The sequence below is a fragment of the Copadichromis virginalis genome, linkage group LG3 (genome assembly GCF_057382275.1).
Source record: "Copadichromis virginalis isolate Kocher_CV1m ecotype Utaka linkage group LG3, C_Virginalis_male_GT1.1, whole genome shotgun sequence".
In the NCBI taxonomy this organism is placed as follows: Eukaryota; Metazoa; Chordata; class Actinopteri; order Cichliformes; family Cichlidae; genus Copadichromis; species Copadichromis virginalis.
Window position 1 is genome coordinate 2,063,026 of NC_140620.1, and position 27,909 is coordinate 2,090,934.

The window sequence follows — 27,909 nt, forward strand, 5'->3', positions numbered from 1 at the left end:
TGATCTGGGAACAACACCAACACGAGGAAATCAGATCAACCAAGATCTACTTAACCCGGCGCTGACGGATGTTCCACGCCAGTCCGTTAGTCACCCCCACAGTGGTAACTAGACTTCCTCGAAAGCGTGCAATCACTTCTGGTTGGAACTGTGTTTCATCTGCCAACTTGTGTCCAGGTTTCTACTCGGCGTCTGCCACCTGCCTGTCCTGACCTGCCTGTATAGCCCCCTCTCACAGGGGGCTATACCTCCTCCCTCACAGAGAGAATTATGACCTTGTTTTCTGCTTGGCCGTCACCTAAAGATTTACATCCCTGATAAGCAGGAGTCCCACTATCTGTTTAACGTCTCCCATTACAACGGCCTCACTGTGGTAACTTTCCACATGCATGTAAACTAGTGACAGGAGTGCTCTCACTATGGTAAAGTGAGAAAGTGATATTACTATAACTAATGAGATGTGATTAAATATGTGATTAATACATGAGAAAAGAAATCCGCCACCACATTATTTAATGGCAAACAATCAAATTGAACTAAACAGTCACAGATTCATGTAGTGACTGTGTGCAAAACGTTACAAGACTATTAACAATGACACATTTGTTCCAACAAGCTCTCTGAAACCGATCTTTGTATTTTCCCATGTAACACAGTGGAGTATACTCAACGACCAAGATGGCGCCGCGTATGGATGCCCTGGTGCTTCAGTGCGTTACTTTTGTTTTGCTTTTGTGCATTTCTTCTGTGTCTGGGCACTCCTCTGGATACTCTTACACCAGAGAAGAGCTCCTTAACTACAGGACTACAACGCCTGTGGATTTATTTCCAATATTTGTCGCATCTGCGGCAGATTTACTGCTGACTCTGATCAGGAAAGTGAGACGCCGGAAGAGAGGAAAGCGAGCGGGCGCACTCGTGCGTTTGAGGAGACGCGGACTGCGTACTGCTCTTCCTGGGATCTTCCTTTCTAATGTACGCTCACTCGGGAATAAGATAGACGAACTGGCCCTGATGAGAAGCATGAACAGAGACTTTGCCTCCTCCTGTGTCTTATGTTTTACGGAGTCGTGGCTCTGTGAGGACATCCCAGACTGCGCGCTCAAGCTGGAGGGCTTCCATCTGCTGCGCGCGGACCGGCAGGCCGCTCTCTCCGGTAAAACCAAAGGTGGAGGTGTCTGCTTCTACATCAATAGTGGCTGGTGCACAGATGTGACAGTGATTGCTCAGCACTGCTCTTCCTCTCTGGAATACCTTTTTATCCACTGCAAACCGTTTTATTCTCCGCGGGAGTTTGCTTCATTCATCCTGGCCGCTGTTTACATCCCGCCAGACGCAGATGCGCAGGCAGCTCAGTGCGCACTCGCGGAGCAGATACTGCACATGGAGCGGTCATTCCCGGACTCTCTCATCATTGCTCTTGGGGACTTTAACAAAGCCAATCTGAGCCATGAGCTTCCGAAATACAAGCAGTATATTAAATGCCCGACCAGAGAGGAGAGGACATTAGACCACTGTTACAGCACGATCAGCGGGGCCTATCGCGCGGTGCCCCGCGCTTCACTCGGACTTTCTGACCACGTCATGATCCACCTAATCCCCGCGTACAGACAGAGGCTGAAGCTCTCCAAACCTGTCGTGAGGACTAAAAAACTGTGGAGCAACGAGGCTGTGGAGGAGCTTCGCACGTGTTTGGAGACCACAGACTGGGACACACTGAAGGCTGCTTCTAACAGCTTGGACGAGTTTACGGACACTGTCACCTCCTATATCCACTTCTGTGAGGACAGCATTGTGCCATCAAGCACCAGGGTGAGTTATAACAATGACAAACCCTGGTTTACTCCTAAACTCAAAAAGCTGTGGCTGGAAAAGAGAAAGGCGTTCAGAAGCGGAGACAGGGACTGCTACAGAGAGGCCAAGTACAGGTTCACTAAAGAAGTGGACATTGCTAAACATCAGCACTCTGAGAAGATGCAGCAGCAGATCTCAGAGAATGACTCGGCCTCTGTGTGGAAAGGTTTTAGGAATATCACCAACTACAAGCCTAAAACCCCCCACTCCACTGATGACTTGCTCTTAGCCAACACCCTTAACGACTTCTACTGCCGTTTTGACGAGCCATCAGGCAGCCTTCACACCTCCAACGACCCCAACAATAGAGACACTTTGGACACTCATTCCCCCACCTCTCCCCCCTCCATAGAGCCATCACCACCTTCAAACTGTTCACCTACAACACCCGCCCCCTCACCCCACACAAAAGAGGATTTCACACCACCTCCTCCCACCACAACTCTTCATATTCATGAAGCAGATGTGAGGAAGCAGTTTAGGAGTCTGAATGCTCGGAAAGCTCCCGGCCCAGACGGTGTGTCTCCTGCCACCCTCAGACACTGTGCAAACGAGCTGGCCCCAGTGTTTTCTGGCATTTTCAACTCCTCACTGCAGGCATGTCATGTGCCTGCCTGCTTCAAGTCCTCTACCATAATCCCTGTCCCCAAGAAACCTAGGATCACTGGACTAAATGACTACAGACCCGTGGCTCTGACATCTGTGGTCATGAAGTCATTTGAGCGCCTAGTTCTCTCCCATCTCAGGACCCTCACGGCCCCCCTCCTGGACCCCCTGCAGTTTGCATATAGAGCCAACAGGTCTGTAGACGACGCCATCAACATGGCCCTACACTTCATCCTGCAGCATCTGGACTCCCCAGGAACCTACGCCAGGATCCTGTTTGTGGACTTCAGCTCTGCCTTCAACACCATCCTTCCAGACCATCTCCGAGGCAAGCTTTCCCAGATGAATGTGCCTGATCCCATCTGCCGGTGGATCACTGACTTCCTGACGGACAGGAAGCAGCATGTGAGGCTGGGAAAGAATGTCTCGGACTCCCGGACCATCAGCACCGGCTCCCCTCAGGGCTGTGTTCTTTCTCCTCTGCTCTTCTCCCTGTACACCAACTGCTGCACCTCCACCCACCAGTCTGTCAAGCTAATCAAGTTTGCAGATGACACCACCGTTATTGGGCTCATCTCGGACGGGGATGAGTCTGCCTACAGGAGGGAGGTTGAACGTCTGGTGTCCTGGTGCAGCCACAACAACCTGGTGCTGAATGCCCAGAAGACAGTGGAGATTATTGTGGACTTCAGGAAGCACACAGCCCCACTCCCCCCCATCATCCTGACTGACACCCCCATCACCTCTGTGGACTCGTTCCGCTTCCTGGGTACCACCATCACCCAGGACCTGAAGTGGGAGCCCACCATCACCTCCGTCATCAAGAAAGCCCAGCAGAGGATGTACTTCCTGAGGCAGCTGAAGAAATTCAACCTGCCAACACGGACGATGATGCAGTTCTACACTGCAATCATCGAGTCCATCCTCACCTCCTCCATCACCGTGTGGTACGCTGGAGCCACTATCAGGGACAAACAGAGACTGCAGCGTGTTGTGCGCTCTGCTGAGAAGGTGATTGGCTGCAGACTCCCATCTCTGCAGGACCTGTACACCTCCAGGACACTGGGGCGTGCAGCTCGGATCTCAGCTGACCCTTCTCACCCTGGACACAGTCTGTTTGACCTGCTCCCCTCAGGCAGGAGGCTCCGGTCCATTCGCACCAGAACCTCTCGCCATAAGAACAGTTTCTTCCCCTCTGCTGTTGGACACATGAACAATAACCATATGACTGTTCCCACCACTAACACATGACCCTACGCTGTGTTCACTGCATCATTCCATGTTTGGCACTGATCACCACCTGCACTCATGTATATATCATGTATATATCTATCTACTTAGCACTTTTAATTCTTATTCTTATTTTATATTTTTATGACAGTATGTTTGCACTGAAGCACCGCAGCAATTTCCTAATGTTGTAAACCTGCTCAACATTTGGCAATAAAACCCTTTCTGATTCTGATTCTGATGAAACATGCCCACAGTGTAATAAAACTGTAAAATGATAAAAATGTTTTACAAACAGACTAATTTGTTAGCACAGCCTGTTAGGAGCAGCCATTTACTTGTAGTGCTGAGTATAAATGTACTTGTACCATTAGATGTTATTTGAATGACATCATTGTGTACTTTTAGTGTCATGTACAGCATTTATGGTTGGCTGTTGTATCCTGTACACTGTTAAAGCTGTGATGTTGTTCCACTGTCACAAACACACAAGTACTTGAAATACATGAAATACATGAAGTACACAAGTGAAAGAGCTTTGTTGGATTCCACAGACACACTCTGTATGTTAAAGGCTCTCACACACGTACGTACACACACACACACACACACACACGTACGTACACACACACACACACACACACACACGTACACACACACACAGACACACAGACACACACACGTACACACGCACACGTACACACACACACACACACACACACACACACACATGTACACACACACACACGTACACACACACACAGACACACAGACACACACACACACACAGACACACACACACGTGTACACACACGTACACACGCACACGTACACACACACAGACACACACACACACACACACACACACGCACACGCACACACACAGACACACACACACACGCACACACAGACACACACACGCACACACACAGACACACACACACACACACACACACAGACACACACAGACACACACACACACACACAGACACACACACACACACGCACACGCACACACACAGACACACACACACACACGCACACACAGACACACACACGCACACACACAGACACACACACACACAGACACACACACACACACGCACACGCACACACACAGACACACACACACACACGCACACACAGACACACACACGCACACACACAGACACACACACACACACACACACACACAGACACACACACACACACGCACACACACACACACACACACGCACACACACAGACACACACACACACACACACGCACACACACAGACACACACACACACACGCACACACACACAGACACACACACACACACACAGACACACACACACACACACGCACACACACACACACACAGACACACACACACACACACACATGTTTCTGTCTGTATTTCTGTGGACGTCACTTGCCAGCTGTCACTGAATGTCTCCCACGAGCACGTTTAGCTTTTTTAATGTTTTGCCCACTTGTTGCCCACTTGTTGCCCACTTGTTGCCCACTTGTTGCCCACTTGCACCTTTTTGTTTTTGTCTAAACCTGCACAAAGACAGAAATGCAGCATGAGGCCAGTCTCAGCGGTGCATTCACAGCACTATATTTTCCATTCTGCCGATTATTAATAATGAAGCCTGTTATTAAAGAAGCACTAATAATACTGGAGCTGTTAACACACACGCTTACACACATGTGAGCAGGAAAAGTATCTTTATTCAAATGCAGGTTTAAACCTCAGGACCAGCCACAGCTTCTTCAAACTGTGAGACGAAGAATACAAGTTAGTAAAAGCTCAAAGTTCTTTGCATTGATGCTGTGAACATGAACGTGTGTGAAAGGTGTGTGTTGTTACAGCTTCGTACCTGCAGCTCACGAGACAAACATGTATTGGGTCTCAGCCTGGTCACCTGACAGAAACATGGTAGAAAAACATGAACGTGTCATTTCTCTGAGTCACTGATGGAAACATCAGCTTGTATGAACTGTTCAGTCTGATGGATCCTCTGAAGTGTGTCAGTGTGCTGTTGGAGTAAAGCTTAGTTAGACTTGGACCTGGTTGGTAGTAGTCATAGATCTTGACCACGGCTGGCTTCAGGTTGGCCACTGGGAGCTCCTGGATGATCTCTAAGCTGTGGTTGATGGCTGTGTCCTTTGATAACTGGACGAGACAGAAACAATCGCAGACACAGTTTGTACCAAAGATCATCATCTGGTGTCCCCACGGTGACTTTCACTTACCTGCTCTAAGTACACCAGAACGTGATCCTCCTTTTGCTCAACACGACTCACCAGGAGGCCACGTTTGAGCTGTGAGGAGATGACATCATTTTATTATTATCCTCACAATTATCACATGAGATGCACTCGTTGGTAGAATCTGTCTAATTACTCACACTCTTCAAAGACTCGGGGTCTGGGGAAAATCCAGAGAGCATTTTGATGTCCAGGATCACCATGTTTGTAGTTTCCTCCTTTCCACTGTACCTGTGTTTGAACAGTGTGATTATACTGACCTGTGTGCACACTTGCTTTTCATCTACCAGCAGTTCCTCCACACGGGTAAAGAGCGCTCCTCTCACCTGTCACATACTTACAGTGATTGTATTTGCACAGTGAATTTGGGTCTAGCAGATTCACTGGTGTTGACCTCTAGATGGACTCTCACACTGAGAGTGGTGACATCAGCAGGTGTTGGGATGTTGTAGGTGGCAGAAATCTGGGAAACACACTTGGGTCACGTGTGGAACAGAACTAATCACACCTCAATGCACCCTGCTGTCACTGTTCTACACCATGACACATATTAGCACACATACTTTTATAGTCATACCTATATGTCTATATTCATCTTAATATGAGGATCTCTGTTATATCTACACTCATTTATACGAGTGCTTGATGTTTGTTGTATATTTGCTGCTATGACAACTCAGTTTCCCTCTGGGATTAATAGTTTCCCTGATTCTGATACAGACAGAAAGTTCATTTGTTTTTGCTCAGTTCTCCAATTTAGTTTAAAATAGCATTGTACTCTCTACAGTTATTACTGCCAGGTCTAATGTCTTTATTGGGTATGAAAATACATGTGCAAGATGAGCTTTATTACATGTGACAATGCTAATGCTCTCTGAAGTTGTATAAGGAAAAAGAAAAATTAGAAACTCTTTCTCTGACATCAACCAGGAGCTTCTCACGTGATGCTGTCACTGACCTGCACTGAAGCACATGCAGTGCCCTTCACCTCCAGCCTGTATTTTCCTGACACGTCCTGCAGCGCCTCCTCCTGGTAGAGCAGTTTGTTGCCCTGATTTACATCAAACGTCAGCTGACTGCTGGGAGCCTGAACTGTCACTGTGCTCCAACCTTCAGCACTGAACACCAGAGTGGAGTAGAGAGCCAGAGCCTGAAGAGCCACCACCGTGTCCTACAGGATGGATTCATTGTGGTTAACACACACAGCATGTGTCTCCATATTTCATGGGCTTAAGTGGAATAGACATTAAGTTAAAACGGCCTGTGTCACTTTGAGACCCTCTCACAAAAGAGATCCTTAATCTCAAGTTTTCCAAAGTTCACTTCCTGGTTAAATAAACGTTAAACAGGTTAAAATATCTTTAACTGAGAATTATCAAAGTATAGAAATTACAGGTATAAACTCGCAGGTGATCTGTTATTTACAGGCTGTTACGTGTAGTTGGTGTACAGAAGTCTGAGGTAACATTGCTATTCTGTAAAAACAATGAATTTTTAGACTTAAATGTCATATTCTAACTAAAGAATAAAAACTTCTCTGCCTGGCTAAAACAAATCTGTTTTACATATCTGATAGAAAACTGAAAGCTTCAGTATTATTTCTTCTGTCCCTGGTTTTGTCTAAGACTGTACTCAAAGATGAGCTTCATACTGTTCGGGTGGTGTCGTACCTGAGTGGAGGAGAAGCCTCCGTAATAGTTCTGCTGCCCAGTCAGCCACCTGATAATACCAGAGGCATATCCCAGATCCTCAGCAGTCGGGGAGGCGCTGAGTTTGGCCAACAGCACATAAGAACTGATCTCCACTGACAGGGAGGCTGATGTTTCTGCTGCTGTCTGAGACCAGTAGAGGAAACCTCCTACAAACACAATAACAGTCACAGTGATGCTAATGAAGCCTGAATGATGTCCTGCTAAAGGATAACTCACCTTCCCTCACTGCAACTGTGTCTAAGTGCTGCAGAAGGTGAGCACGGGTCTCCACGTCTCCTGCCAGAGTGAACACATAGGCCAGCAGAGCTGTAGTGTAGGTGTTGCTCAGGTCACTGAGAGACTCCTTGAGACAAGCCAGGCTCTTGTTCATCACAGGATCCTTTAAAAGATCAAAACAAAGAACTTTAATGGACAAACAGAAATCTTCTTTCATTAAACCCAGTGTGAGAAGAATAGGAGGCAGAGTTCCTGATTCAGTCACTCAAAACATCAGTGTGATAATAGAAAACACAGCAATTAGAGGAAAGTACAGATCATGCAAAGAGTGGAGCAATCTGCTAGTAGTATTTACAATATAAAGAACATACTGAAAAAACACTGTACAGGTTGGGTGGTGATACCAGTTCTTGCTGGTGAGAGTTCAGGTATGTGGATGACCTGGGTGAAAATCAATTCTCAGGACGTTCCACAATTCACAGATCACATTAACTCGGTGGAACGACACATCAAATTCACCAGGGAGGATATGAAAAGTGTCAGGTTAGTCTTCTTAGACTGTGAGATTTCCATCAGGGATGGAGGACATTTAAAAGCTGATGTGTACCGTAAACCTAAGCTCCAGCCGATCCAGGAGAGAAGGACAACTGCTGCCTAAGTGAAAACCTGTAGTGATCCCGTATGTGTCAGAAGTATCGGAGCAGCTGAGGCACATTTTTTTCTAAACACTGTGTCTCTGTGGCTTTTAAACCCCAAAACACGCTGCGCCAAAAATTGGTCCACCCCGACACAAACAGAGTAACATAGTGTACGGTGTTAAGTTCCAGAAGGATTGCCAGGATCTATACATCGGGGAAATCGAACAACCTCTGGCTAAGAGGATGGCACAACACAGAAGAGCCACCTCGTCAGGCCAGGACTCTGCAGTCTATTTACACCTACAGACCAGTGGACACTCTTTCAATGATGAGGATGTAACATCCTGGACAGGGAGGAACGCTGGTTTGAGTGTAGGGTCAAGGAGGCCATTTACGTGAAAAAGGAGAGACCATCTCTGAATCGAGGAGGGGGCCTAAGGGTACATATTTTGCCATCTTACAATGCTGTGATTGCAGCCATTGCCCAACTCTCTGTGAATGGTACTGATGGCCATTGATCAGTGGTGCTTGATCAGTGGTCTTTGATCAATGGTCATGAGAATATGCATAATTACGATTAAGGAACTGACCTCCCAGCCCACTGTTCCCTCAGTGGGCTGGTTTCAGTCATTATGCAAATGTCCTGTTTATAAGATTGAAACCTGCAGTCAGCTGAGACTGAAGAAGTCACTTGGATGAGTGACGAAACGTTTCTCCCACAAAACGCTATGTCCAGATGAACAGAATCAACTTTTTGGGGTATATGTAATATATATATTAGATTGCAGAGGTGTGGACTCGAGTCACATGACTTGGACTCGAGTCAGACTCGAGTCATTAATTTTATGACTTTAGACTTGACTTGAAAAAATATTCTAAGACTTGTAACTTGACTTGGACTTTTACACCAATGACTTGGGACTTGAATTGGACTTGAACCGGTTTACTTGAAAAGACTTGATATTTCACCCCAATTATAAAATTTAACATGCATATTATATAGAGATTGAAAATGTGACGTCATTCACGGGTAGAACCGCAAAGGATTCTGGGAACTCGTGGCAAGCGGTACTAGCGCACGCAGGCTTTCAATTGAAATCAGTCACACAGCGATAAAAAGAAACACAAAAATGGCAAGAAGCTGTTGTATTATTAACTGCAATAGCCGGTCGCATGACAGCCACGGGAAGCTGACGGGTAAAGAGATCGGTTGTTATCGGATTACGTCGTTGAAGAGAAATTGTTCGAGCCATGTTTCCGAAGTAACAAAGAGGCGACTGGATTGCAGCCATTCAAAGACCAATTATAACGTCCCAGAACACTCCAGCTCACAGGTTAGTCTGCTCCAAGCATTTACACGAAGGTCAGTCTGCTGTTGTAGTTAATACATCATTTTCATAACATAATTAGTGATATAGGTTACAAGCAAGTCTGGTGCTGAACAGAAATTGTCGCGCTATGCTCCTTTATTTATTGTGCATAAATAGTGAATTGTCCTGACACAATATTGCGTTTCGCTTCTGTTATTATGGTACATTGACAAAAACATATACTTTTATTCACAGGGTAAAACAGTTGTTTTGTATCACTAATTGCCCAGTACGATTACAGCATACAGTATTATTGTCACTGCTACATTTCTGTGATGCTACCAGAAATTATTTCCACTGCTAATTAATTACCGTTGAGCTCAAAGGTTATATTAATAAACGGTTAACGAATGTGTATTTATGAAGACGATTTGTGAGACTGGTAAACTTATGATACGTACGATGGTCTTTACTTTCTACACGGTGCATTTCAAGGTCCTGCACCCATCCGTCGGTAAACTGTACCTGGGCTTGTTGCAGTGACCTGAAGTTACTAAACTTCATGAGTGTATGCACTCACTCCAAGAACCGTATAATTATAAATATGCATATAAATATGCTAAGATGAGATAGCTGACTTCATCTAACTAGCAAATGTTGTCCAGGCTACGTTGGTGATGCAGTTTTTTTTAATGTGTATGATATTTTTGTCATGCGATTTTAAAGCCGGTCCTACAACCGCATCCAAGAATAACATGCAGCTTATCTCAGAACTGTCGGTGAAAATTATTCTTGGAGCTAGGTTTAATTGAGCTGCATTTTAAAGAGGTGCAATTTCACAATTTGTGTATATTTTCTAAGTTCACTATTTTGTCATGTGTTGAGAAAAACACAGATTTTAAAATTACATGGTCTAATATTTACATTTAGCATAACTGCAACATTATTTTTTCGTTTTTGTTTTTTTTAAAGACTCGAAAGGACTTGAAATTCAAAGTTTCAGACTTGTGACTTGACTCGGACTTTTACACCAGTGACTTGAGACTCAACTCTGACTTGCCTGACATTACTTGAGACTTGACTTGAGACTTGAGGATAAAGACTTGAGACTTACTTGAGACTTGCAAAACAATGACTTGGTCCCACCTCTGTTAGATTGTATATTATATTGTTGGTTTATACACTTTTGTGTATGTATGTATATATGCATACCAGCTCGGACGTCGCCCGGATCAACTATTGGAACAAGAAGGCACTGGTGGGCAAGAGATGAAAATAGGGCGTTGTTGGAATGCTACTATACAAGTAACCCTGGCAGAAGGGGCTACATGAATAGGATGAGGGGCCTATGGAATCTTCGATACCCAGCATCCACATTGACGGTGAAAACACTAATAGCTCAGTGTTCCAACATTCGAAAGAAGGGTATTGCTCTCACAGCTAGAGATTGACGAGGTGCAACACAAATGCTACGACAAGGGGGAGCCAGGACGACAGGTCAGGGGGGGAGATGTCATCACCTCCACCCGAGATTTGTACCAAGCCCCAAGTGCTATAGTGCGAGAGGAACTGGCCTGAAAGATAGGATCATGGCAAAACTTGAAAACTGGAATCCCCGTAGCTGGTTACCAAGATGTGAAGATCTGCTAGATGATGTAAATGCGATACATACAGCCACGATTATCGAGACTAACAAGCTGATCTACAGTACAGCAGCAGTGATCAGAGAGATGCTTGGCTACAGGTTGAACAGCCACAAGAAGGAGACTAGAGGCTAAGATCAAGGAGGGAGGTTAGCCAACTATCGGAGCTGCAGACAGGTGTGACAAAGACGGTGCCCAAGAAGAAGTATAGCAAGCTGTCCATGGAAACTGCCAAGCAACGACTAACAGCCTTGGCCAGCACCTTGCCATACACTAGTATGGCTCACGTCTACTGGTGGAAGAAGCTGACTGCACTCCATGAGCATCTGGCAGCATAAATGAACCAGCTGTTAGCTGACGAGAGACACCCAGAATGGCTAACTGTAGGGCGGACAGTCCTGAAGGGATCAGTCCCATCCAACTGGCCGGACAGTCTTGAAGGGATCGTCCCATCGGTCCAATCCAACTACTGACCAATAACCTGCCTCAGTACCACATGGAAGCTCCTGTCAGGCATCATAGTGGCTAAGATGAATAGACACATGTTCCTGTGCCCCACTCATTGGCAAGAATACCAGAGGTGCAAAACACCAGCTACTTGTAACAATCAGCCGAGACTGCCTGGATTGATTACAAGAGGGTCTAGGACTTAATGCCCCACAGCTGGATCCTGAAATGCCTAGACCTGTACAAGATCAACAGGACTTTAAGAGCCTTCATCAAGAACTCAATGGGAATGTGGCGTATAACACTAGAGGCCAACTTCAAGCCCATAGCAGAATCACCATCTATCAAGGAGATGCTCTGTCCCTACGGATACTGACTACGGAATAAAGCAGTTGTCAGCCATCTCCTGTACGTGGATGACATCAAGCTGTATGCCAAGAGTGAACGAGACATCGATTCACTGATCCACACCACCAGGATATAAAGCAACGACATTGGAATATTGTTCGGACTGGAGAAATGTAGTCGGATGACAACAAAGAGTCAGAACTGAGGGAATCTAACTACTAGAAGGCAACATTGCAGACATAGAGGACAGCTACAAGTACTTGGAGATCCAACAGGCAAATGGAAACCACAAAGAGGCTGCTGGAAAAGCTGCTACCACCAAGTACCTGCAGAGGATCAGGCAAATCCTGAGGAGTCCGCTGAATGTTAGAACAGGATCCGGCCTATCAAAACCTACGCCCTGCCCGTCATCAGGTACCCTGCTGGGATAATAAGCTGGCAAAAGGAGGAGATACAGGGAGTGCAGAATTATTAGGCAAATGAGTATTTTGTCCACATCATCCTCTTCATGCATGTTGTCTTACTCCAAGCTGTATAGGCTCGAAAGCCTACTACCAATTAAGCATATTAGGTGATGTGCATCTCTGTAATGAGAAGGGGTGTGGTCTAATGACATCAACACCCTATATCAGGTGTGCATAATTATTAGGCAACGTCCTTTCCTTTGGCAAAATGGGTCAAAAGAAGGACTTGACAGGCTCAGAAAAGTCAAAAATAGTGAGATATCTTGCAGAGGGATGCAGCAGTCTCAAAATTGCAAAGCTTCTGAAGCGTGATCATCGAACAATCAAGCGTTTCATTCAAAATAGTCAACAGGGTCGCAAGAAGCTTGTGGAAAAACCAAGGCGCAAAATAACTGCCCATGAACTGAGAAAAGTCAAGCGTGCAGCTGCCAAGATGCCACTTGCCACCAGTTTGGCCATATTTCAGAGCTGCAACATCACTGGAGTGCCCAAAAGCACAAGGTGTGCAATACTCAGAGACATGGCCAAGGTAAGAAAGGCTGAAAGACGACCACCACTGAACAAGACACACAAGCTGAAACGTCAAGACTGGGCCAAGAAATATCTCAAGACTGGTTTTTCTAAGGTTTTATGGACCGATGAAATGAGAGTGAGTCTTGATGGGCCAGATGGATGGGCCTGTGGCTGGATTGGTAAAGGGCAGAGAGCTCCAGTCCGACTCAGACGCCAGCAAGGTGGAGGTGGAGTACTGGTTTGGGCTGGTATCATCAAAGATGAGCTTGTGGGGCCTTTTCGGGTTGAGGATGGAGTCAAGCTCAACTCCCAGTCCTACTGCCAGTTTCTGGAAGACACCTTCTTCAAGCAGTGGTACAGGAAGAAGTCTGCATCCTTCAAGAAAAACATGATTTTCATGCAGGACAATGCTCCATCACACGCGTCCAAGTACTCCACAGCGTGGCTGCAAGAAAGGGTATAAAAGAAGAAAAACTAATGACATGGCCTCCTTGTTCACCTGATCTGAACCCCATTGAGAACCTGTGGTCCATCATCAAATGTGAGATTTACAAGGAGGGAAAACAGTACACCTCTCTGAACAGTGTCTGGGAGGCTGTGGTTGCTGCTGCACGCAATGTTGATGGTGAGCAGATCAAAACACTGACAGAATCCATGGATGGCAGGCTTTTGAGTGTCCTTGCAAAGAAAGGTGGCTATATTGGTCGCTGATTAGTTTTTGTTTTGTTTTTGAATGTCAGAAATGTATATTTGTGAATGTGGAGATGTTATATTGGTTTCACTGGTAAAAATCAATAATTGAAATGGGTATATATTTGTTTTTTGTTAAGTTGCCTAATAATTATGCACAGTAATAGTCACCTGCACACACAGATATCCCCCTAAAATAGCTCAAACTAAAAACAAACTAAAAACTACTTCCAAAAACATTCAGCTTTGATATTAATGAGTTTTTTGGGTTCATTGAGAACATGGTTGTTGTTCAATAATAACATTATTCCTCAAAAATACAACTTGCCTAATAACTCTGCACTCCCTGTAGAAGCCACTGACATCAAGACAAAGTTCCTAACCATGCATGGAGGGTTTCACCCCAAGTCCAGCATGCTAAATGGAAGGAAGGAGGCCAGGGACTGGTGAGTGTCAGCACCACATTCCAAGATGAAACAACGAATATTCACGAGTACGAGGAAGATGGCCCCAACTGACAGCGTGCTCAGTGAATACCTCAGCCAGCAGAAACTCAAGAAAGAGGAGGAAGGCGAGGAACCATCATGGAAGGACAGGCCCCTGCACAGTATGTTACCACCGGCAGATAGAGGAAGTAGATGATACCCAGAAATCCTACCAGTGGCTGGAAAAAGCTGGACTGAAAGACAGCACAGAGGCACTAAACATGGCAGCACAAGAACAAGCTCTGAGTACAAGATCCATAGAGGCTGGGGTCTATCACACCAGGCAAGACCCCAGGTGCCCATGAGACAATCCAGCACATAACAGCAGGGTGCTAGACTGCTGGTTAAACCTAACTCCATGGCTGAGCAGCACAAACTCTACTCCTTTTTTTGTTGAATACCTTGATATTCTTTGACTCTACTCACATGTTGGGATGTATTCATTTCCAAGAAGGCAGCAGTAACGTACGCACTGAGAGTCACTTCATCAGATACACCACCCTGTCAACAGAAGACATCATAGACACTTTATCATCAGTGCACCAACATTCAGGGATATGAAGTCATGAAAATGATTTTCAGCTGCATGTGGTTTTAGTATCATCAATGTCTTCATGCATGTTCAAACATCCAGCTAAAGAGATGAACAGGAAGTTGATTTTGTTCATCTGGACATTGTATTTCCAGTGAGATGGATGTTTCTTCACCTCGGGTTTCCCCAACCTTATAAACAGTTTGTGTAGTCATCTACTAATCAGAAGGTTGGTGGTTTGATTCCCAGCTGCTCCAGCCTGCATGTCAAATATTTGTGGGCAATATACTAATCCCAAGTTGGTCTCTAGTGCATTCTTTGTATTTAGTATAAATATGTGTGAATGCTACAAAGAAAGCAGTGCTGGTGTGAATGGAACAAGATGTATGGAAATAATTTCTTAAATAAAATAATAGAATATACTGGTGTGAGCTATTACAGTATGTAGTACAGTGTTTTCCATGTATGCATGACATTATTAATAAAATTTGTTAAATCCAGACTGGAGGCTGTTTCCACAGTCTAACAGCGAAGAACTGCAGGTTACCTTCATTCCGTTGTTGAAGAGTTTCCCAGACTTTTCAAAACAGCCATTTTCTTGTTGTTTATGTTGCAGCCAGGTCTTAGACTCTTCGATCTTTCTGGGATCAATAAAGATGAAAGACTGAGCTTTGGCAAAACTTCTTACCACAAACGCAGTCAGCCTGACAGAAAGAAAACAACACTTACACGTCTTACAATGATGGAAATGTTTGGCTGCGAGGTCACATTAAGAGAAAGAAATACTGATCATTTTGAAAATAAACTTGAAATTTCAAGATTAAATTTGAAAATGTATTTTGAGACAAAAGCAGAAATGTGGATATCACAGCTATTTCAGGACAAACTGCCACGGTTGCTTTCCCCTCTGAATTAGTGAAATCGTACTTCAGACTCAGTTTTAGTAACAAGTCATTGTAGCAATAAAAACAGCGTGGCAGTAAGTATAAGTACACTGAAAAGCAGAAAGTGGTGCAGAAAGCTGCATGTGGTTAAATTTGTATAAAAGGAAATGGCTGCTAATGTACAGATGCAAGGATACCGATGGTTCCACGCTCGTGAAATAAAGAGGATCTATGCTGTATCACAAGACCACTGATTTATTTCACTACATCTACTCAAGGCATTTTATACAGGGTATAGCAGTCGTTTGAAACAACAATCATTTCAACTGTTTTCTTAGATTTGAATTTGACTTTTTTCACAAAACAGTATTAAGACTTTATTATTGAAATAGCATTTAGATGTTTTCTTAAAGTAAAATAACTTTAAGCTTTAAAATTCGACTTTATTCTAATAATGATCAATAACATTTTTATGTGGCTCTAATGCTCCTTCCTACCTACTAAATTACACAGTATTAACCAAAAGGTATTGTTAATGTTGGCTTAGTCAAAGGATTAAATGGAGAATTATTTTAAGTATTAGAGGTAGACATGTTTATGTTATTAATGGGTAGTCAAACTTCAAGAAACGTCTTCTGTTTGGTGGGATATTTAAAAACCAGTGTAACCTCTCTGGTTTGTGACATGTTTGATCAGTGATGTTCTCACCAAGTGTTTCCTGGTCCTGTTCCAAATGTGGTGTAAGCACCGTCAGCACTTTTGTAGTTGAGCTGTCTTTGGTATCCTGTAACAACAGGGACACCATGATCGAGACATTGTTGCTATGGTGATGATTGGACTCCATTTGTTTATGGATCTGCATGTGTACATCGAGATTTGGGAAATTCAATGACTCTTGCTGACAGATGAGGAAAATGACGCATTTGACCAGAAACTGCGGCTAATGTTCTGCCTCCTGTCGGCTTGTTTCTTGAACTGTGTGTGTTGAAGTGATTCAAATGATTTCCTTCTTAGAGGAAACAATAAAAACTTGCCACTGGTGAGGAAGTTAGTAGCTTTTTCCATGATGGCTGCGGTGAGCTGCTGTGTGCCTTTCAGGTAGTGGAGGATGTAGATGTTGGGGGCCAGGAGAGCCATGTTCTGCTCCCCACATCCATACGGCATCTGCAGCAATCCATCCAGGTTCTTCAGAGCCCGGCCGAGGATGTCACCTGATCAAAAACACGGATTCACTAAAACTAACAAAACTAGCGTAAAACAACTTTGTATTATTGGGCAGAAATAACCTGAATACTTCAATATGCAATTTTAAATGATGATTTCATTTGCTGAGCGAAAAAACATCCAAACTGAAAATCAAAGATTGACTGTGATTAACCTATTTTAGAATTTGTTTTGGTCATGGCAACGACGTGTTTCTTCTGGACGTCTTTTAGCCTGCTTCCCTTTGTCAAACAGATTGTACTTGAGTGATTTCTTGATCCAGCAGGTCTGGCCTTAATCAGGCCTGGGTCTGGTTGGTGAAATGAAACTCAGTCTTCCCAGAAATATTTGGAGTCTTGAGATCTATCAGTTTGGACAGGGTTAAAAAACAATTTCTACAGCTTTGGAGCGCCAGTGCACCATGTTGGAACCCATTATCCACAAACTGAGAAAACTAGAAAAGATGTGGCCGAAATTACTCCATTAGCACATCGACGACTCACCGAAAAGAACTGAAGGCCTTGCCTTCCTCTGTAAAGGTCAGAGTTTACGATTCAACAATACAAAGGAGACGGGGCAAAAACAGCATTCATGGACAAAACCACTGCTGACCAAGAAGAACACAAAAGCTTATCTCACATTAGCTAAAAAACATCTCCATGCTCCACAAGATATTTGGGAGAATATTTTATGGACTGAAGAGAAAACGTTTTGAGTTTTGTTGCATTTGGCTTAAAAGTGACGCATCATTTCATAGAAAGAACATCATACCAACTGTGTGATGCTCTGGGGCTGTGTGGCGTAGGGTCATCATCACTAAAAACAGCCATAATGCTCGGGTCTTATTTTCTACAGTTGACAGGCTAACAAACCCTCCTGTGTCAGTGGCAGCTGAACTTCATTCGACCATGGCCTGCAATGACTTTGCCAAATTCTTCACAGAAAAAATCCATAAGATTAGACAAGCAATTGGTACATCAACAGCAGATCCAGGATATGTACTGTGTCCACCAAAAAACTGTTTAAACACCATGAAACAGTTTGACCCTATTAACTCATTCACTGCCAGCCATTTTCAAACGTATGCTTTCAATTGACGTCTATAGACGTCAATGGCAGTGAATGAATTAACAGCAAAGACCTGGAGGACATCTTAGGTCAACTGAACTCATCCTCTTGCTGTTTAGATGTCCTGCCAACAGGTTTTTTCAAAAAGGTCTCAAAGACTTTAGAGTCAGACCTGTTACAGATCGTCAACTTTTCTTTATTATCAGGTGTGTTTCCGGAACCACTAAAAACTGCTGTAATCAAACCTATACTGAAAAAGGACAATCTTGACAAGACACAAATGAAAAACTACAGGCCGATCTCAAATCTCCCATTTTTAAGTAAGATCATTGAAAAAGCAGTTTCTCAACAGCTCAGTTACTTCTTAAAACAGAATAACTGCTACGATGCCTTCCAGTCAGGTTTTAGACAGAACCACAGCACTGAAACCGCTCTGACCAAAGTGTTTAATGACATGTGTCTGAATACAGACAGTGGAAAAATGTCAGTCTTAGTTTTACTGGATCTCAGTGCAGCATTTGATACAGTTGACCACAACATATTACTCAAACGACTGGAGAACTGGACAGGTCTTTCAGGAACTGTACTAAACTGGTTCAAGACATACTTAGAAAACAGGAAATACTTTGTATCAATAGGTAACTTCACATCTGAGCAGACAAGTATCACATGTGGAGTTCCCCAAGGTTCCATCTTGGGACCCCTTCTGTTTAACATTTACATGCTCCCACTGGCACAGATTATAAAGAACAACAAAATAAACTATCACAGCTATGCAGATGACACACAAATATATATCACAATGTCACCAGGAGACCGAGGCCCTGTACAGGCTCTTGGTAAATGCATTGAGGAAATCAATGACTGGTTGTGCCACAATTTTCTCCAGCTAAACAAAAACAAAACTGAGGTAATAGTCTTTGGCGCCAAAGAAAAACGATTACAGGTCACCAGAGAACTTCAATTTATACACCTAAAAACCACAAACCAGGCGAGAAATTTGGGTGTAGTGATGGATGCAGACCTAAACTTAGAAAAACACATTAAGACAATAACAAAGTCAGCTTACTATCACCTCAAGAATATATCAAGGATAAAAGATCTGATGTCTCAACAGGACCTGGAAAAACTAGTCCATGCATTCATCTTTAGTAGGCTTGATTACTGTAACAGCATCTTTACAGGTCTACCTAAAAAATCAGTCAGACAACTACAGCTCATTCAGAACTCTGCTGCTCGAGTCCTCACTAAGACCAAAAAAGTGGACCACATCAGTCCAGCTCTGAGGTCCTTACACTGGCTGCCTGTCCGTCAGAGGATAGACTTTAAAGTTCTGATGCTGGCCTATAAAGCTCTGAATGGTTTAGGACCAAAATACATCAATGACCTCCTGACCCTCAGGTCATCTGGATCCGGTCTTTTATCAGTTCCCAGAGTCAGAACCAGACACGGAGAAGCTGCATTCAGCTTTTATGCTCCTTATATCTGGAACAAACTCCCAGAAAGCCTCAGATCAGCTGAAACACTCAGTTTATTTAAATCCAGGTTGAAGACTCACCTGTTCTCAGCTGCATTTGAATAAAGCACCAAATCCACACTTTAAGCTTAAATTTCAAAACTTACATTTTAACTACTGATTTTATCTACTGTTCTGATTTTATCTGTTTTGATTTTATATACTGTTTTGTTTGTTTGTTTGTTTGTTAATTAGTTTGTTTGTTTGCTTGTTTTAATCAATTTTAAATCATGCTTTTTATTTGTTTTTGTTTCTAATGTCTCTGTAAAGCACTTTGAATCACCTTGTTGTTGAATTGTGCTATACAAATAAACTTGCCTTGCCTTGCCTTGGGGTCCAGGGTATAATTGGCCGTTTTTGACTACTTTTGATTTTACCTCTATATCTCACCTTTAAAAACAGTTTATCTTGCCTTGTTTGGTATCGTTACTTTCAGCACAGCTTTAAATATCTGAAATTTGAGTTATTTTTTCATTTTGGTATACTATATTAGCACAATTGATCTAAATTCAGACAAAAATGTCAAAATCCGAGTAGAAAAAGTTAAATTTTTTACTGTAAAACCCACAAACATGTTTAATGAATCATTTTCATAACTTGAAATGCAAATAGAAAGAATAAAATTATGCACAAATTTTGCAAACAACAAAGTTATATGGTACTATTTACCTAAAAATGCAGCCCAGGCCTCAGGCGTTTTTTACATAACCAGTTAAATCTATTTACAGAGCAATCAGTTCTGCATCAAATAAGAAGGCACACAAATGATTTGTGTTCAGTATAAGACAGAGGAGAACAGCACAGGCCTAAACCAGGTCTGACAGCAGGAGGAGCATCAGTCCAGTTTTCCATGTGGGAACAGCGTTTACACTGGACTCTACCTTTGACGGCGTTTTTGGAGCAAATGTGACATTCAGCAGTCTAACTGACACACAATACAACACAATAACTACACAACACACTAACTACAGCCTCCAAACACGCTAAACGTCACTAATGTGTGACATATGAAAACTCGCTCTCTCTTTTGCTCGCTTTCCGTCACTACTAAAAATGCCGTTCTCCCTAAATAACCAAGCGTCACATGTTGCCATATCATTTTTTGATTGGCTGACATGGTAAACTCTAACACCAATAGGGAAGGAGTGTTTTTTATTTTTATTTTTTCACGCGCAAGCAGAGAGTGTTTGCTAGCGCTGTCTGTAGAAAACGCCGTTTTTACCGTTCTTCCTGCTGTAAACGCCACTGTTTTGTAAAGAAAAAAACATTATGTGTATTTTTTATCATAACTCTGGTTTTACGTGGTCCATCGACACAATTCAAGAACTGGTATATAGTCTGAAGTCCGTTACTTTCGACCAACAAAACAACCTGAAGAGTCGGTTGGGAGCTGAAAGAGCCGGCTCTTTTTAATGCGCCGAGCCGAAAGAGCCGTTTCTCCAACAAGAGAAAGAAATCCCCTCACTATCTTGTAGCTGTGTCGTCTTAAATTGGTCATGTGATTTTGACGTGTCGGCGCATACGTCGACCCCAGAGGGTTAAGATGGAAAATGATCCAGGACACCAGAAAGTGGTCGAGTCAAAATCTGGACTTAAATCCTACTGACATGATTCTGCATGACCAGAACGATTGCGCTGGAAAACCCTCTGGTGTGACTGGGCCAAAACTCAGCGTTTCAAACACACTTATGACTAAAGCTAGACTGCAGTTCTTCCTGCACAGAATGGCACAAACAGCCTTTTTGGGGTCCATTTCTTTTTCACACAAGGCCAGGAAGACGTGGGTCTATCTATAAATGAAATCATCTTTTAAAAGCTGAATACGGTTTTTACTTTTACTTGAACATGACGTCTCTTTTATTTTCTGTTGTTTTCGTAATTTGCCTTTTTAACAAAGCTTTAACCTGCCATATTTTATTTGGCTGAATCAAAATTGAGATGAAATGATGAGGTTTACCCAGGACTGATACAGAAGTGCGGGCAGATCCTTCTATCACATTCTCAGGCAGATGTATCTCTGCTTCCTCCGTCAGCGGGCTTCCTGTGTACAGACACAACAAACGTCCAATCAGGAAGTCACGACTACAACAGTTACTGTCCAAAGTCACCAGGTGGCCTGATCTTCAGCACATATCGTTACATTTTGTGAAAGTAAAAGATGAAAATTTGGCACATTTTATGTACACAGTGCACTCCACTGCTAACTTTGAGCATTTAGGTCATTTCTTTATTTAAACTTTGTAACTGATGGAAATCATACCGACCTTTTGGACAAAGAAGCCAGTTGTACGTCTTTGTCGTCTCAGTTCCCTCGGCCTGAAGAAAAGTATCTTTAAAATGAGTAACAATTTAAATTTTATGAGTAAAAATGTTTTTCTCGTCTCGTATTTATGACACTGACCTTCACTATGAGAGATTTGGTGACCACGTCGATGCGACCTCTGTCTGGTACGCTCACAACCTCATTATCGCATGACACATGGGACGCTACGGCCTCAGCAGACACAGTCACATTCACAGCCCCTAAAAGCAGCAGCACAGGTCACCTTCTTCGTCTCTCCATTAAAATAAAGGTTACCGAGGTTATTTTACAGATTTTGTAGAAACTAGAAGGAAATGTGTTGGGACAAAAGGAGGCGGTTAACTGTGATCACACTAGATCTAAATCTAGATTTAATGTTGGTTCTAAGTCGAAGGTAAGATCAATTACAATTGGAAATTTTACTGCATCAGGCATGAAAAACATGAGCTGAAAAAAAAACAGTCCAAAATGATGTCAGGGTTGCTGCTGAGTCCTGCTGGAGGCCAAAGTACTGCAAATCATAAGATCCATTTAAGATTAAGAAGAAATCATTTGCATGGCAATGCAACTGCAAACAGTCTGTTCTAATGATACTGTGCAAGGGAAGCATGCATAATGAATTGAAAGGAAGGTTTCAAAATGACTTGTAATTGGCTAAGACAGCTGCATTAAGTAAAGCATGAGGATGGAGGCAGCTGCTGCCCTCAGGCTGGAGGTATAGACGTTCTGCCCCACTCCCTACAACCCCCACGTGTGGAGGACCAAAGCCTGATCCTCACCTAAGGCTGTTGGGATCATGGTCCACCTGAGGGTCTTGCGCTCGTTGGCACACAAACAGGATGTGTACAGATCACCAGAGAGAGGCGTGAGGGTGTAATCTGAGGACGGCCCAGGAGTGACAGTAACCTGTACGAGGAACACAGACATGGCTACATTTAAACCTGAGTTCAAATGTGAACACACCTACAGGTGAGCTTGTAGGTGTTGGTGAGCAGGGGCCCTTCAAGAACGGCCTGCATCCTGCATGGTTATATTGCCAAAGAAAAGATATTTTCTATTGTATTTTAATAACTATGATATAAATTTTGCTTAGAAAGTCATGTTTTCAGTATGGCTTTCCTTGGCTATGAACAGACATGTATCTAAACACTTTAATCATTCATTACCATGATGCAGCTGGTCAGGTAGTTAAAGACAGTCGCCCTCAGTTCAAAGTGCTCCCCCCGGATGATGGAGTAGGGCATGGTGAGTTCAAGGAAGAAAGGTTGGAAGACTTTCATTTCTTTACGAGGAGCCAAACCAAAACCCTGAGAGGACAAACAGAAAGCCTCCGTCTCCCAGGTGGTGATGGTGTCTGGGACAGTCAGGGACACGCCCCTTTTTCCATCGTCTCTGAAGCAGCAGATACACACAAACATATTCTGTAACATAATCAAACATGTTTTTATGTCTGTAAATTACTTGTATAACAGTGTAGTTACATCCTGCAGTGTGAATGACTTGTATATGTTGCATTGACAAAGTAAAAGAGCTCCACGGTGCTGATGACAGTGAAATAATGTATCCCACAAAACTTTAAATATGACAAAACATCAGCCTGAAGCATCAAAACATGCTCAAGAAAAAACTCACAATTATTCTATTTTCATCTTTTTCATGTGTGCAAAGACACAGCAGAAAGTTCACATGGGTTTCTAAATGTGATCGTATAAACTTTTTAAAATGGAATATGCACCAGATCTCTTCACAACAGATACTTACCCAACTTCCACCAGATCCCAGATCCACGTCTCAGGGAAGAAAGAGCGAGCTGTCTCTATTGGTGCAGCTTCACGAGGAAGCTGCCCAGCAGATCCCACAACAGGACTACTTAGTCGTATAGAACCATCTCTAAACCGGGGAAGCATACCTAAATAAAAAGAGAAAAATAATTACCAGTTTACTTTTTGGTGAATAAAAAGAAAATTTGTATCAAAAACACAACACAAACAAGTGAAAGATTTACTGTAGGAGACATGATGAGAGTCATCATGGTAGACTTTTCCTTTGAACTTGAGGCATGAAGGCAATCGAAAAAGCAAGTTTGTCGCCATCTTCAGTCCGACTTTCTACATATTTCAGCAGCACACAAAGATCAGCAAAAACTGGTGCAACAACAAAAACTATTGTATTTACGTTATGTTTGACGGACTCACAGGTATACATGTATGTTACCTGGAAAACTGCATAGGCGTCATTTTGCTCTTGACTGGGGTGCGGCAAAACATATCTTTTTGGTCTCACATTAAGGCATTCTGTAGCATCATGAACTTCATACGGGATACCTGAGGATTTCTTGAGTGGGAGCAAGTCAAATATCTGAAAAGAAAAGTGCAGATCAGCAAAACCTCCAAACATTTATTGCCTGCCTGGTCACATTTGATCCACATGTGTTTTTTAACTCTTACCTGTAGTACTGGTGTAAATACAAGTACAGATTAGGCTCAAATCAATTGCTACATTATCTAAGAAGAATTCTGAAAAAATAAATAAATAAAAATGATCAAGTCAGCAGTAAGTGTTCGCAGATGTGAGGTGTTATAGTTGAAGTATCTGTTTACCAAATGTTACAGAAGTTCTACAATTTTACTATAAACACCACATCGTTCTTAGTGACTTATATGGCTACAGTAAGTGTTCTCCATTTGAAGCTGTCTCTGTAGCTCCTTAAACTCACTAAGTCTCACTTTTTCCAGGTTTTGCTGTATGTTTAACATCAACAAATACTCGTGTATTTGAGCAGTTTTGGTGCAAAGTTAAATTCTTCTCAAGTAAAGCAGACAGTGATTGGCAGGTCATACACTTGTTTGCATGGTTGAATTATTTGCTAAAAAAAAAAAAGTCATGATCCTGGATTTATCTCCATGCTGAAATATTAATTTGCTCAAAAGGAATTAATTTTATAAGATTAAAATATTGCTGTCTGCAACCACATGAGCAACAAGCATGGTACTTACTTACTCGCTAGAAAGACTGTCATCACAGACACATGCATTTGTAACCTTGTATTTTTTATACCAGTTTGCTTTAAGACAAACTCAGCATTTGACTGTTTAAAACAGTTCAATGTACGACTGCCCAAAGAATACTTATCAGGACACAAGTACCGGAGCGAAGGCATGAGCTGCTGGTAACTCACGACACTACGGGCTCTGGAAATAAGGGATGTGTCCACCTCACTGGTGTTAATATCAGCAGTTACCTTATCTGCATCCAGAGTCTTCCCAGGCTCCTTGATGAGAACGCTCTTGTCGATGGCGCTCACACCACACAGAGAACGTGGCAGGGCCGTCACCTGCATGTTGGTCTCTTCACCTGGGACGGCTGAAGACGGTGAAAACTCCACTGACACCTGACACACACAAAACACCCGTAGAAGTTTAGTGACTGTGATGAGTCCCCACGCACTGCTGGCTAAATGAGCTGCTTCACTGTGGTGAGTGACAAATCATGAGTCCCATGTGATGGCTGTAGCCCACGTTGGACACTGTATGAACACTGTGTCAGTGTTAGATAGGTAGGACTTGCATCATCATTGAAAAAGTGCTTGTATAAATGGGAGTGAGCGGGTCATGAGGTCATATAAAGAAGCAATTTGAATCCTTAGGTAGAGTAGAAACAGCTGTGCAACAACCAGTCCATTTACTGATGCTAGAAATCCTCAGGTGATTTAGCCAACTGAATTTGACTTTGATTTGAACGACATGGCATGACTGCAGACACCAAACACACAGCACACCTCTAGAATTACACTCACCTTGTTGCTGAAGCATTTGTCAGTAGAGAAGTCAGCACTGTGGGCAATTACATCCTCACTTGGCAGGACGGCATAAGCCACAACCTGGAACTCTGGAGCCATCTCAGGAGACACTCTGACTTTAAAGGACACCTGGCCCTCATTCACTGAAACACAGGTCCAAACATGCATCCACAGATCAACAAAACAGACCAACGCCAATGCTTGGCTGTGGCATTTGTGGAAATATGGAAATTTTACCCGATCTATCTTGCACTTCAACCTGTGTTTGTCCTTGCATGGTGACAGCTCCTCTGGACAACACCTGGAAGACAGAAATCATTTAAAAACAAGAATGAACTAGCACTGATATCTGTGGACATCAGAGATGGGCAGTGACGTGTAATCTGATTACTTTTTTCAAGTAAAGTAAGGGATTACTATTGCAAAATCGGTAATTAGATTACCGTTACTTTCCCGTAGGAACGCTGCGTTACTGCGTTACTAAAACCGTGATTTTTTGCGAGAATGTCTCACGACAGTGGCGTAAGCGAGTGCGCCGTTCGTGACAACAGCTGTGTGCAGATCAACAGTGGATCACATATTGATTGAGAGAGTATGAGCGTGCAGCGTTTAAAGCGTGGAAGTACTGACCTTACTTTGAGTTTGATTCCGTAAAAAGTGACAAAAACATTAGTGTCCGCTGTGCGTGGGAAGAAAACTTCTTTTTACAGCGAAAAAACCCCTAAACTTCCAAACAAGCACCGAGTAGCTACGACGTAATGGGAAACTCACAGAGAAACTCGCGGATTCTTTAACTGACCGCCGCGGCACACCTGCACCAGGGTAAACCTCCGCCTACCCCGCTCCTGCTTTACAGGTGAAAATAGAGCAACAGGACCGCTGAGTCTTTGACTTTATTTATTTTCTGCTGTGTTTTACTTGCATCTATTTGAAAGACTGAGTGTAAACACAAAAAATATTTTATTTTATGTGCTGGAATGTGCAGAAAACAGGTTTAAATGTTGAACTAATTTCTTCCAGTCAGAGAATGTTGCATATAATTAAATTTTTGCTTGATGCATGAAGTTAAAAGATTAAAACTAATAAAACAAGTTTTAAAAAGAGACTTTTCCATTTGATTACATTTTGTATGATGGATTATGCAGAAAAAGTAGAATTGGGCTGAAAGATCTATCGCTTTATCACCTCTTCAGGTTGTAAATCGTGTTTTTAAAAAGTAACTAAGTAACTAAGTAATTAATTACTTTTTGGGGGAAGCAATCAGTAATTAGTTACTGATTACTTTTTTCAAGTAACTTGACCAACACTGGTGGATATACACTACCAGTTAAAAGTTTTGACACACCTTCTCATTCAGTGTTTTTTTAATTTTTATTTTAATACTTTCTACAATGTAGATGCATACTGAAGCAAAGAAAAGTATATAAATATCTCTAAATATGTTTTATGTTTTAGAGTCCTCAGAGCTGCCCTTTGCTTTACTGGCAGTGAATGGTAATGGTAAATGGACTGGTTCTTATATAGCGCTTTTCTACTCTTTCTGAGCACTCAAAGCCCTGTACACAACTTTGCTGCACAACAGTGCTGCAAACCCTCGCCTGACGTGTTTCACCTCACAGGTGAGCCTTATCAGTGTCAATTGGTGGAATCTCCTGCCTTCTTAATGGGGTTGGGACCATCAGTTGTTTTGTGCAGAAGTCAGGTTGGTACACGGCTGACAGAACAGCTGACACAACTGTTAGAATTCATATTTGAATGTGTCCCCAGGTGCAGTCACAAAAACCATCAAGTGCTACGATGAAACTGGCTCACATGCGGACCGCCCCAGGAAAGGAAGGCCAAGGGTCACCTCTGCTGAGGATAAATTCATCAGAGTCACCAGCCTTAGAAATCACAAGTTAACAGCAGCTCAGATTAGAGTCCAGATAAATGCCACACAGAGTTCCAGTAGCAGGTAGTGATGGTAAATTTGATTCTTTTTGCTGAATCGAGTTTTAGTGAGTCACTCACCAAAGTGAATCGGGTGTTTTGAGTCATTTGAGTCACTGAGTCAGTTGACCAGAGAGTGCAAAAAATTTACATTTTCACTCAAACTTAATTTGTTTCCATTTTTTAGTAAATCCTACAGGTAAGATAAGTGATTGAAAAAGAAAAACAACCATTTTTATAGAGCAAAAAAGAGCAAAAAAA

General features: G+C 42.9%; 1 protein-coding gene across 1 annotated transcript in view; it reads right to left on the minus strand.

Annotated features, from left to right (window-relative positions):
* Positions 1-5,389: 5,389 nt before the first annotated feature.
* Positions 5,390-27,909, minus strand: part of LOC146712270 (alpha-2-macroglobulin-like) — a 41,091-nt gene continuing 18,571 nt past the window's right edge. Inside the window, exons 13-36 of the mRNA XM_085451993.1 lie at positions 25,957-26,020; positions 25,717-25,862; positions 25,162-25,311; positions 24,135-24,278; positions 23,926-24,028; positions 23,682-23,829; positions 23,087-23,312; positions 22,700-22,826; positions 22,020-22,141; positions 21,883-21,934; positions 21,576-21,659; positions 16,866-17,042; positions 16,540-16,615; positions 15,495-15,651; positions 14,842-14,916; positions 7,878-8,040; positions 7,620-7,807; positions 6,908-7,120; positions 6,291-6,412; positions 6,090-6,180; positions 5,935-6,003; positions 5,749-5,854; positions 5,559-5,603; positions 5,390-5,456 (exon numbers count right to left, since the gene is read on the minus strand). Coding sequence (XP_085308119.1) covers positions 5,566-5,603; positions 5,749-5,854; positions 5,935-6,003; positions 6,090-6,180; positions 6,291-6,412; positions 6,908-7,120; positions 7,620-7,807; positions 7,878-8,040; positions 14,842-14,916; positions 15,495-15,651; positions 16,540-16,615; positions 16,866-17,042; positions 21,576-21,659; positions 21,883-21,934; positions 22,020-22,141; positions 22,700-22,826; positions 23,087-23,312; positions 23,682-23,829; positions 23,926-24,028; positions 24,135-24,278; positions 25,162-25,311; positions 25,717-25,862; positions 25,957-26,020 — 2,841 coding nt within the window. The 3' untranslated portion in view covers positions 5,390-5,456; positions 5,559-5,565. The remainder of the gene's footprint in view (positions 5,457-5,558; positions 5,604-5,748; positions 5,855-5,934; positions 6,004-6,089; positions 6,181-6,290; positions 6,413-6,907; positions 7,121-7,619; positions 7,808-7,877; positions 8,041-14,841; positions 14,917-15,494; positions 15,652-16,539; positions 16,616-16,865; positions 17,043-21,575; positions 21,660-21,882; positions 21,935-22,019; positions 22,142-22,699; positions 22,827-23,086; positions 23,313-23,681; positions 23,830-23,925; positions 24,029-24,134; positions 24,279-25,161; positions 25,312-25,716; positions 25,863-25,956; positions 26,021-27,909) is intronic.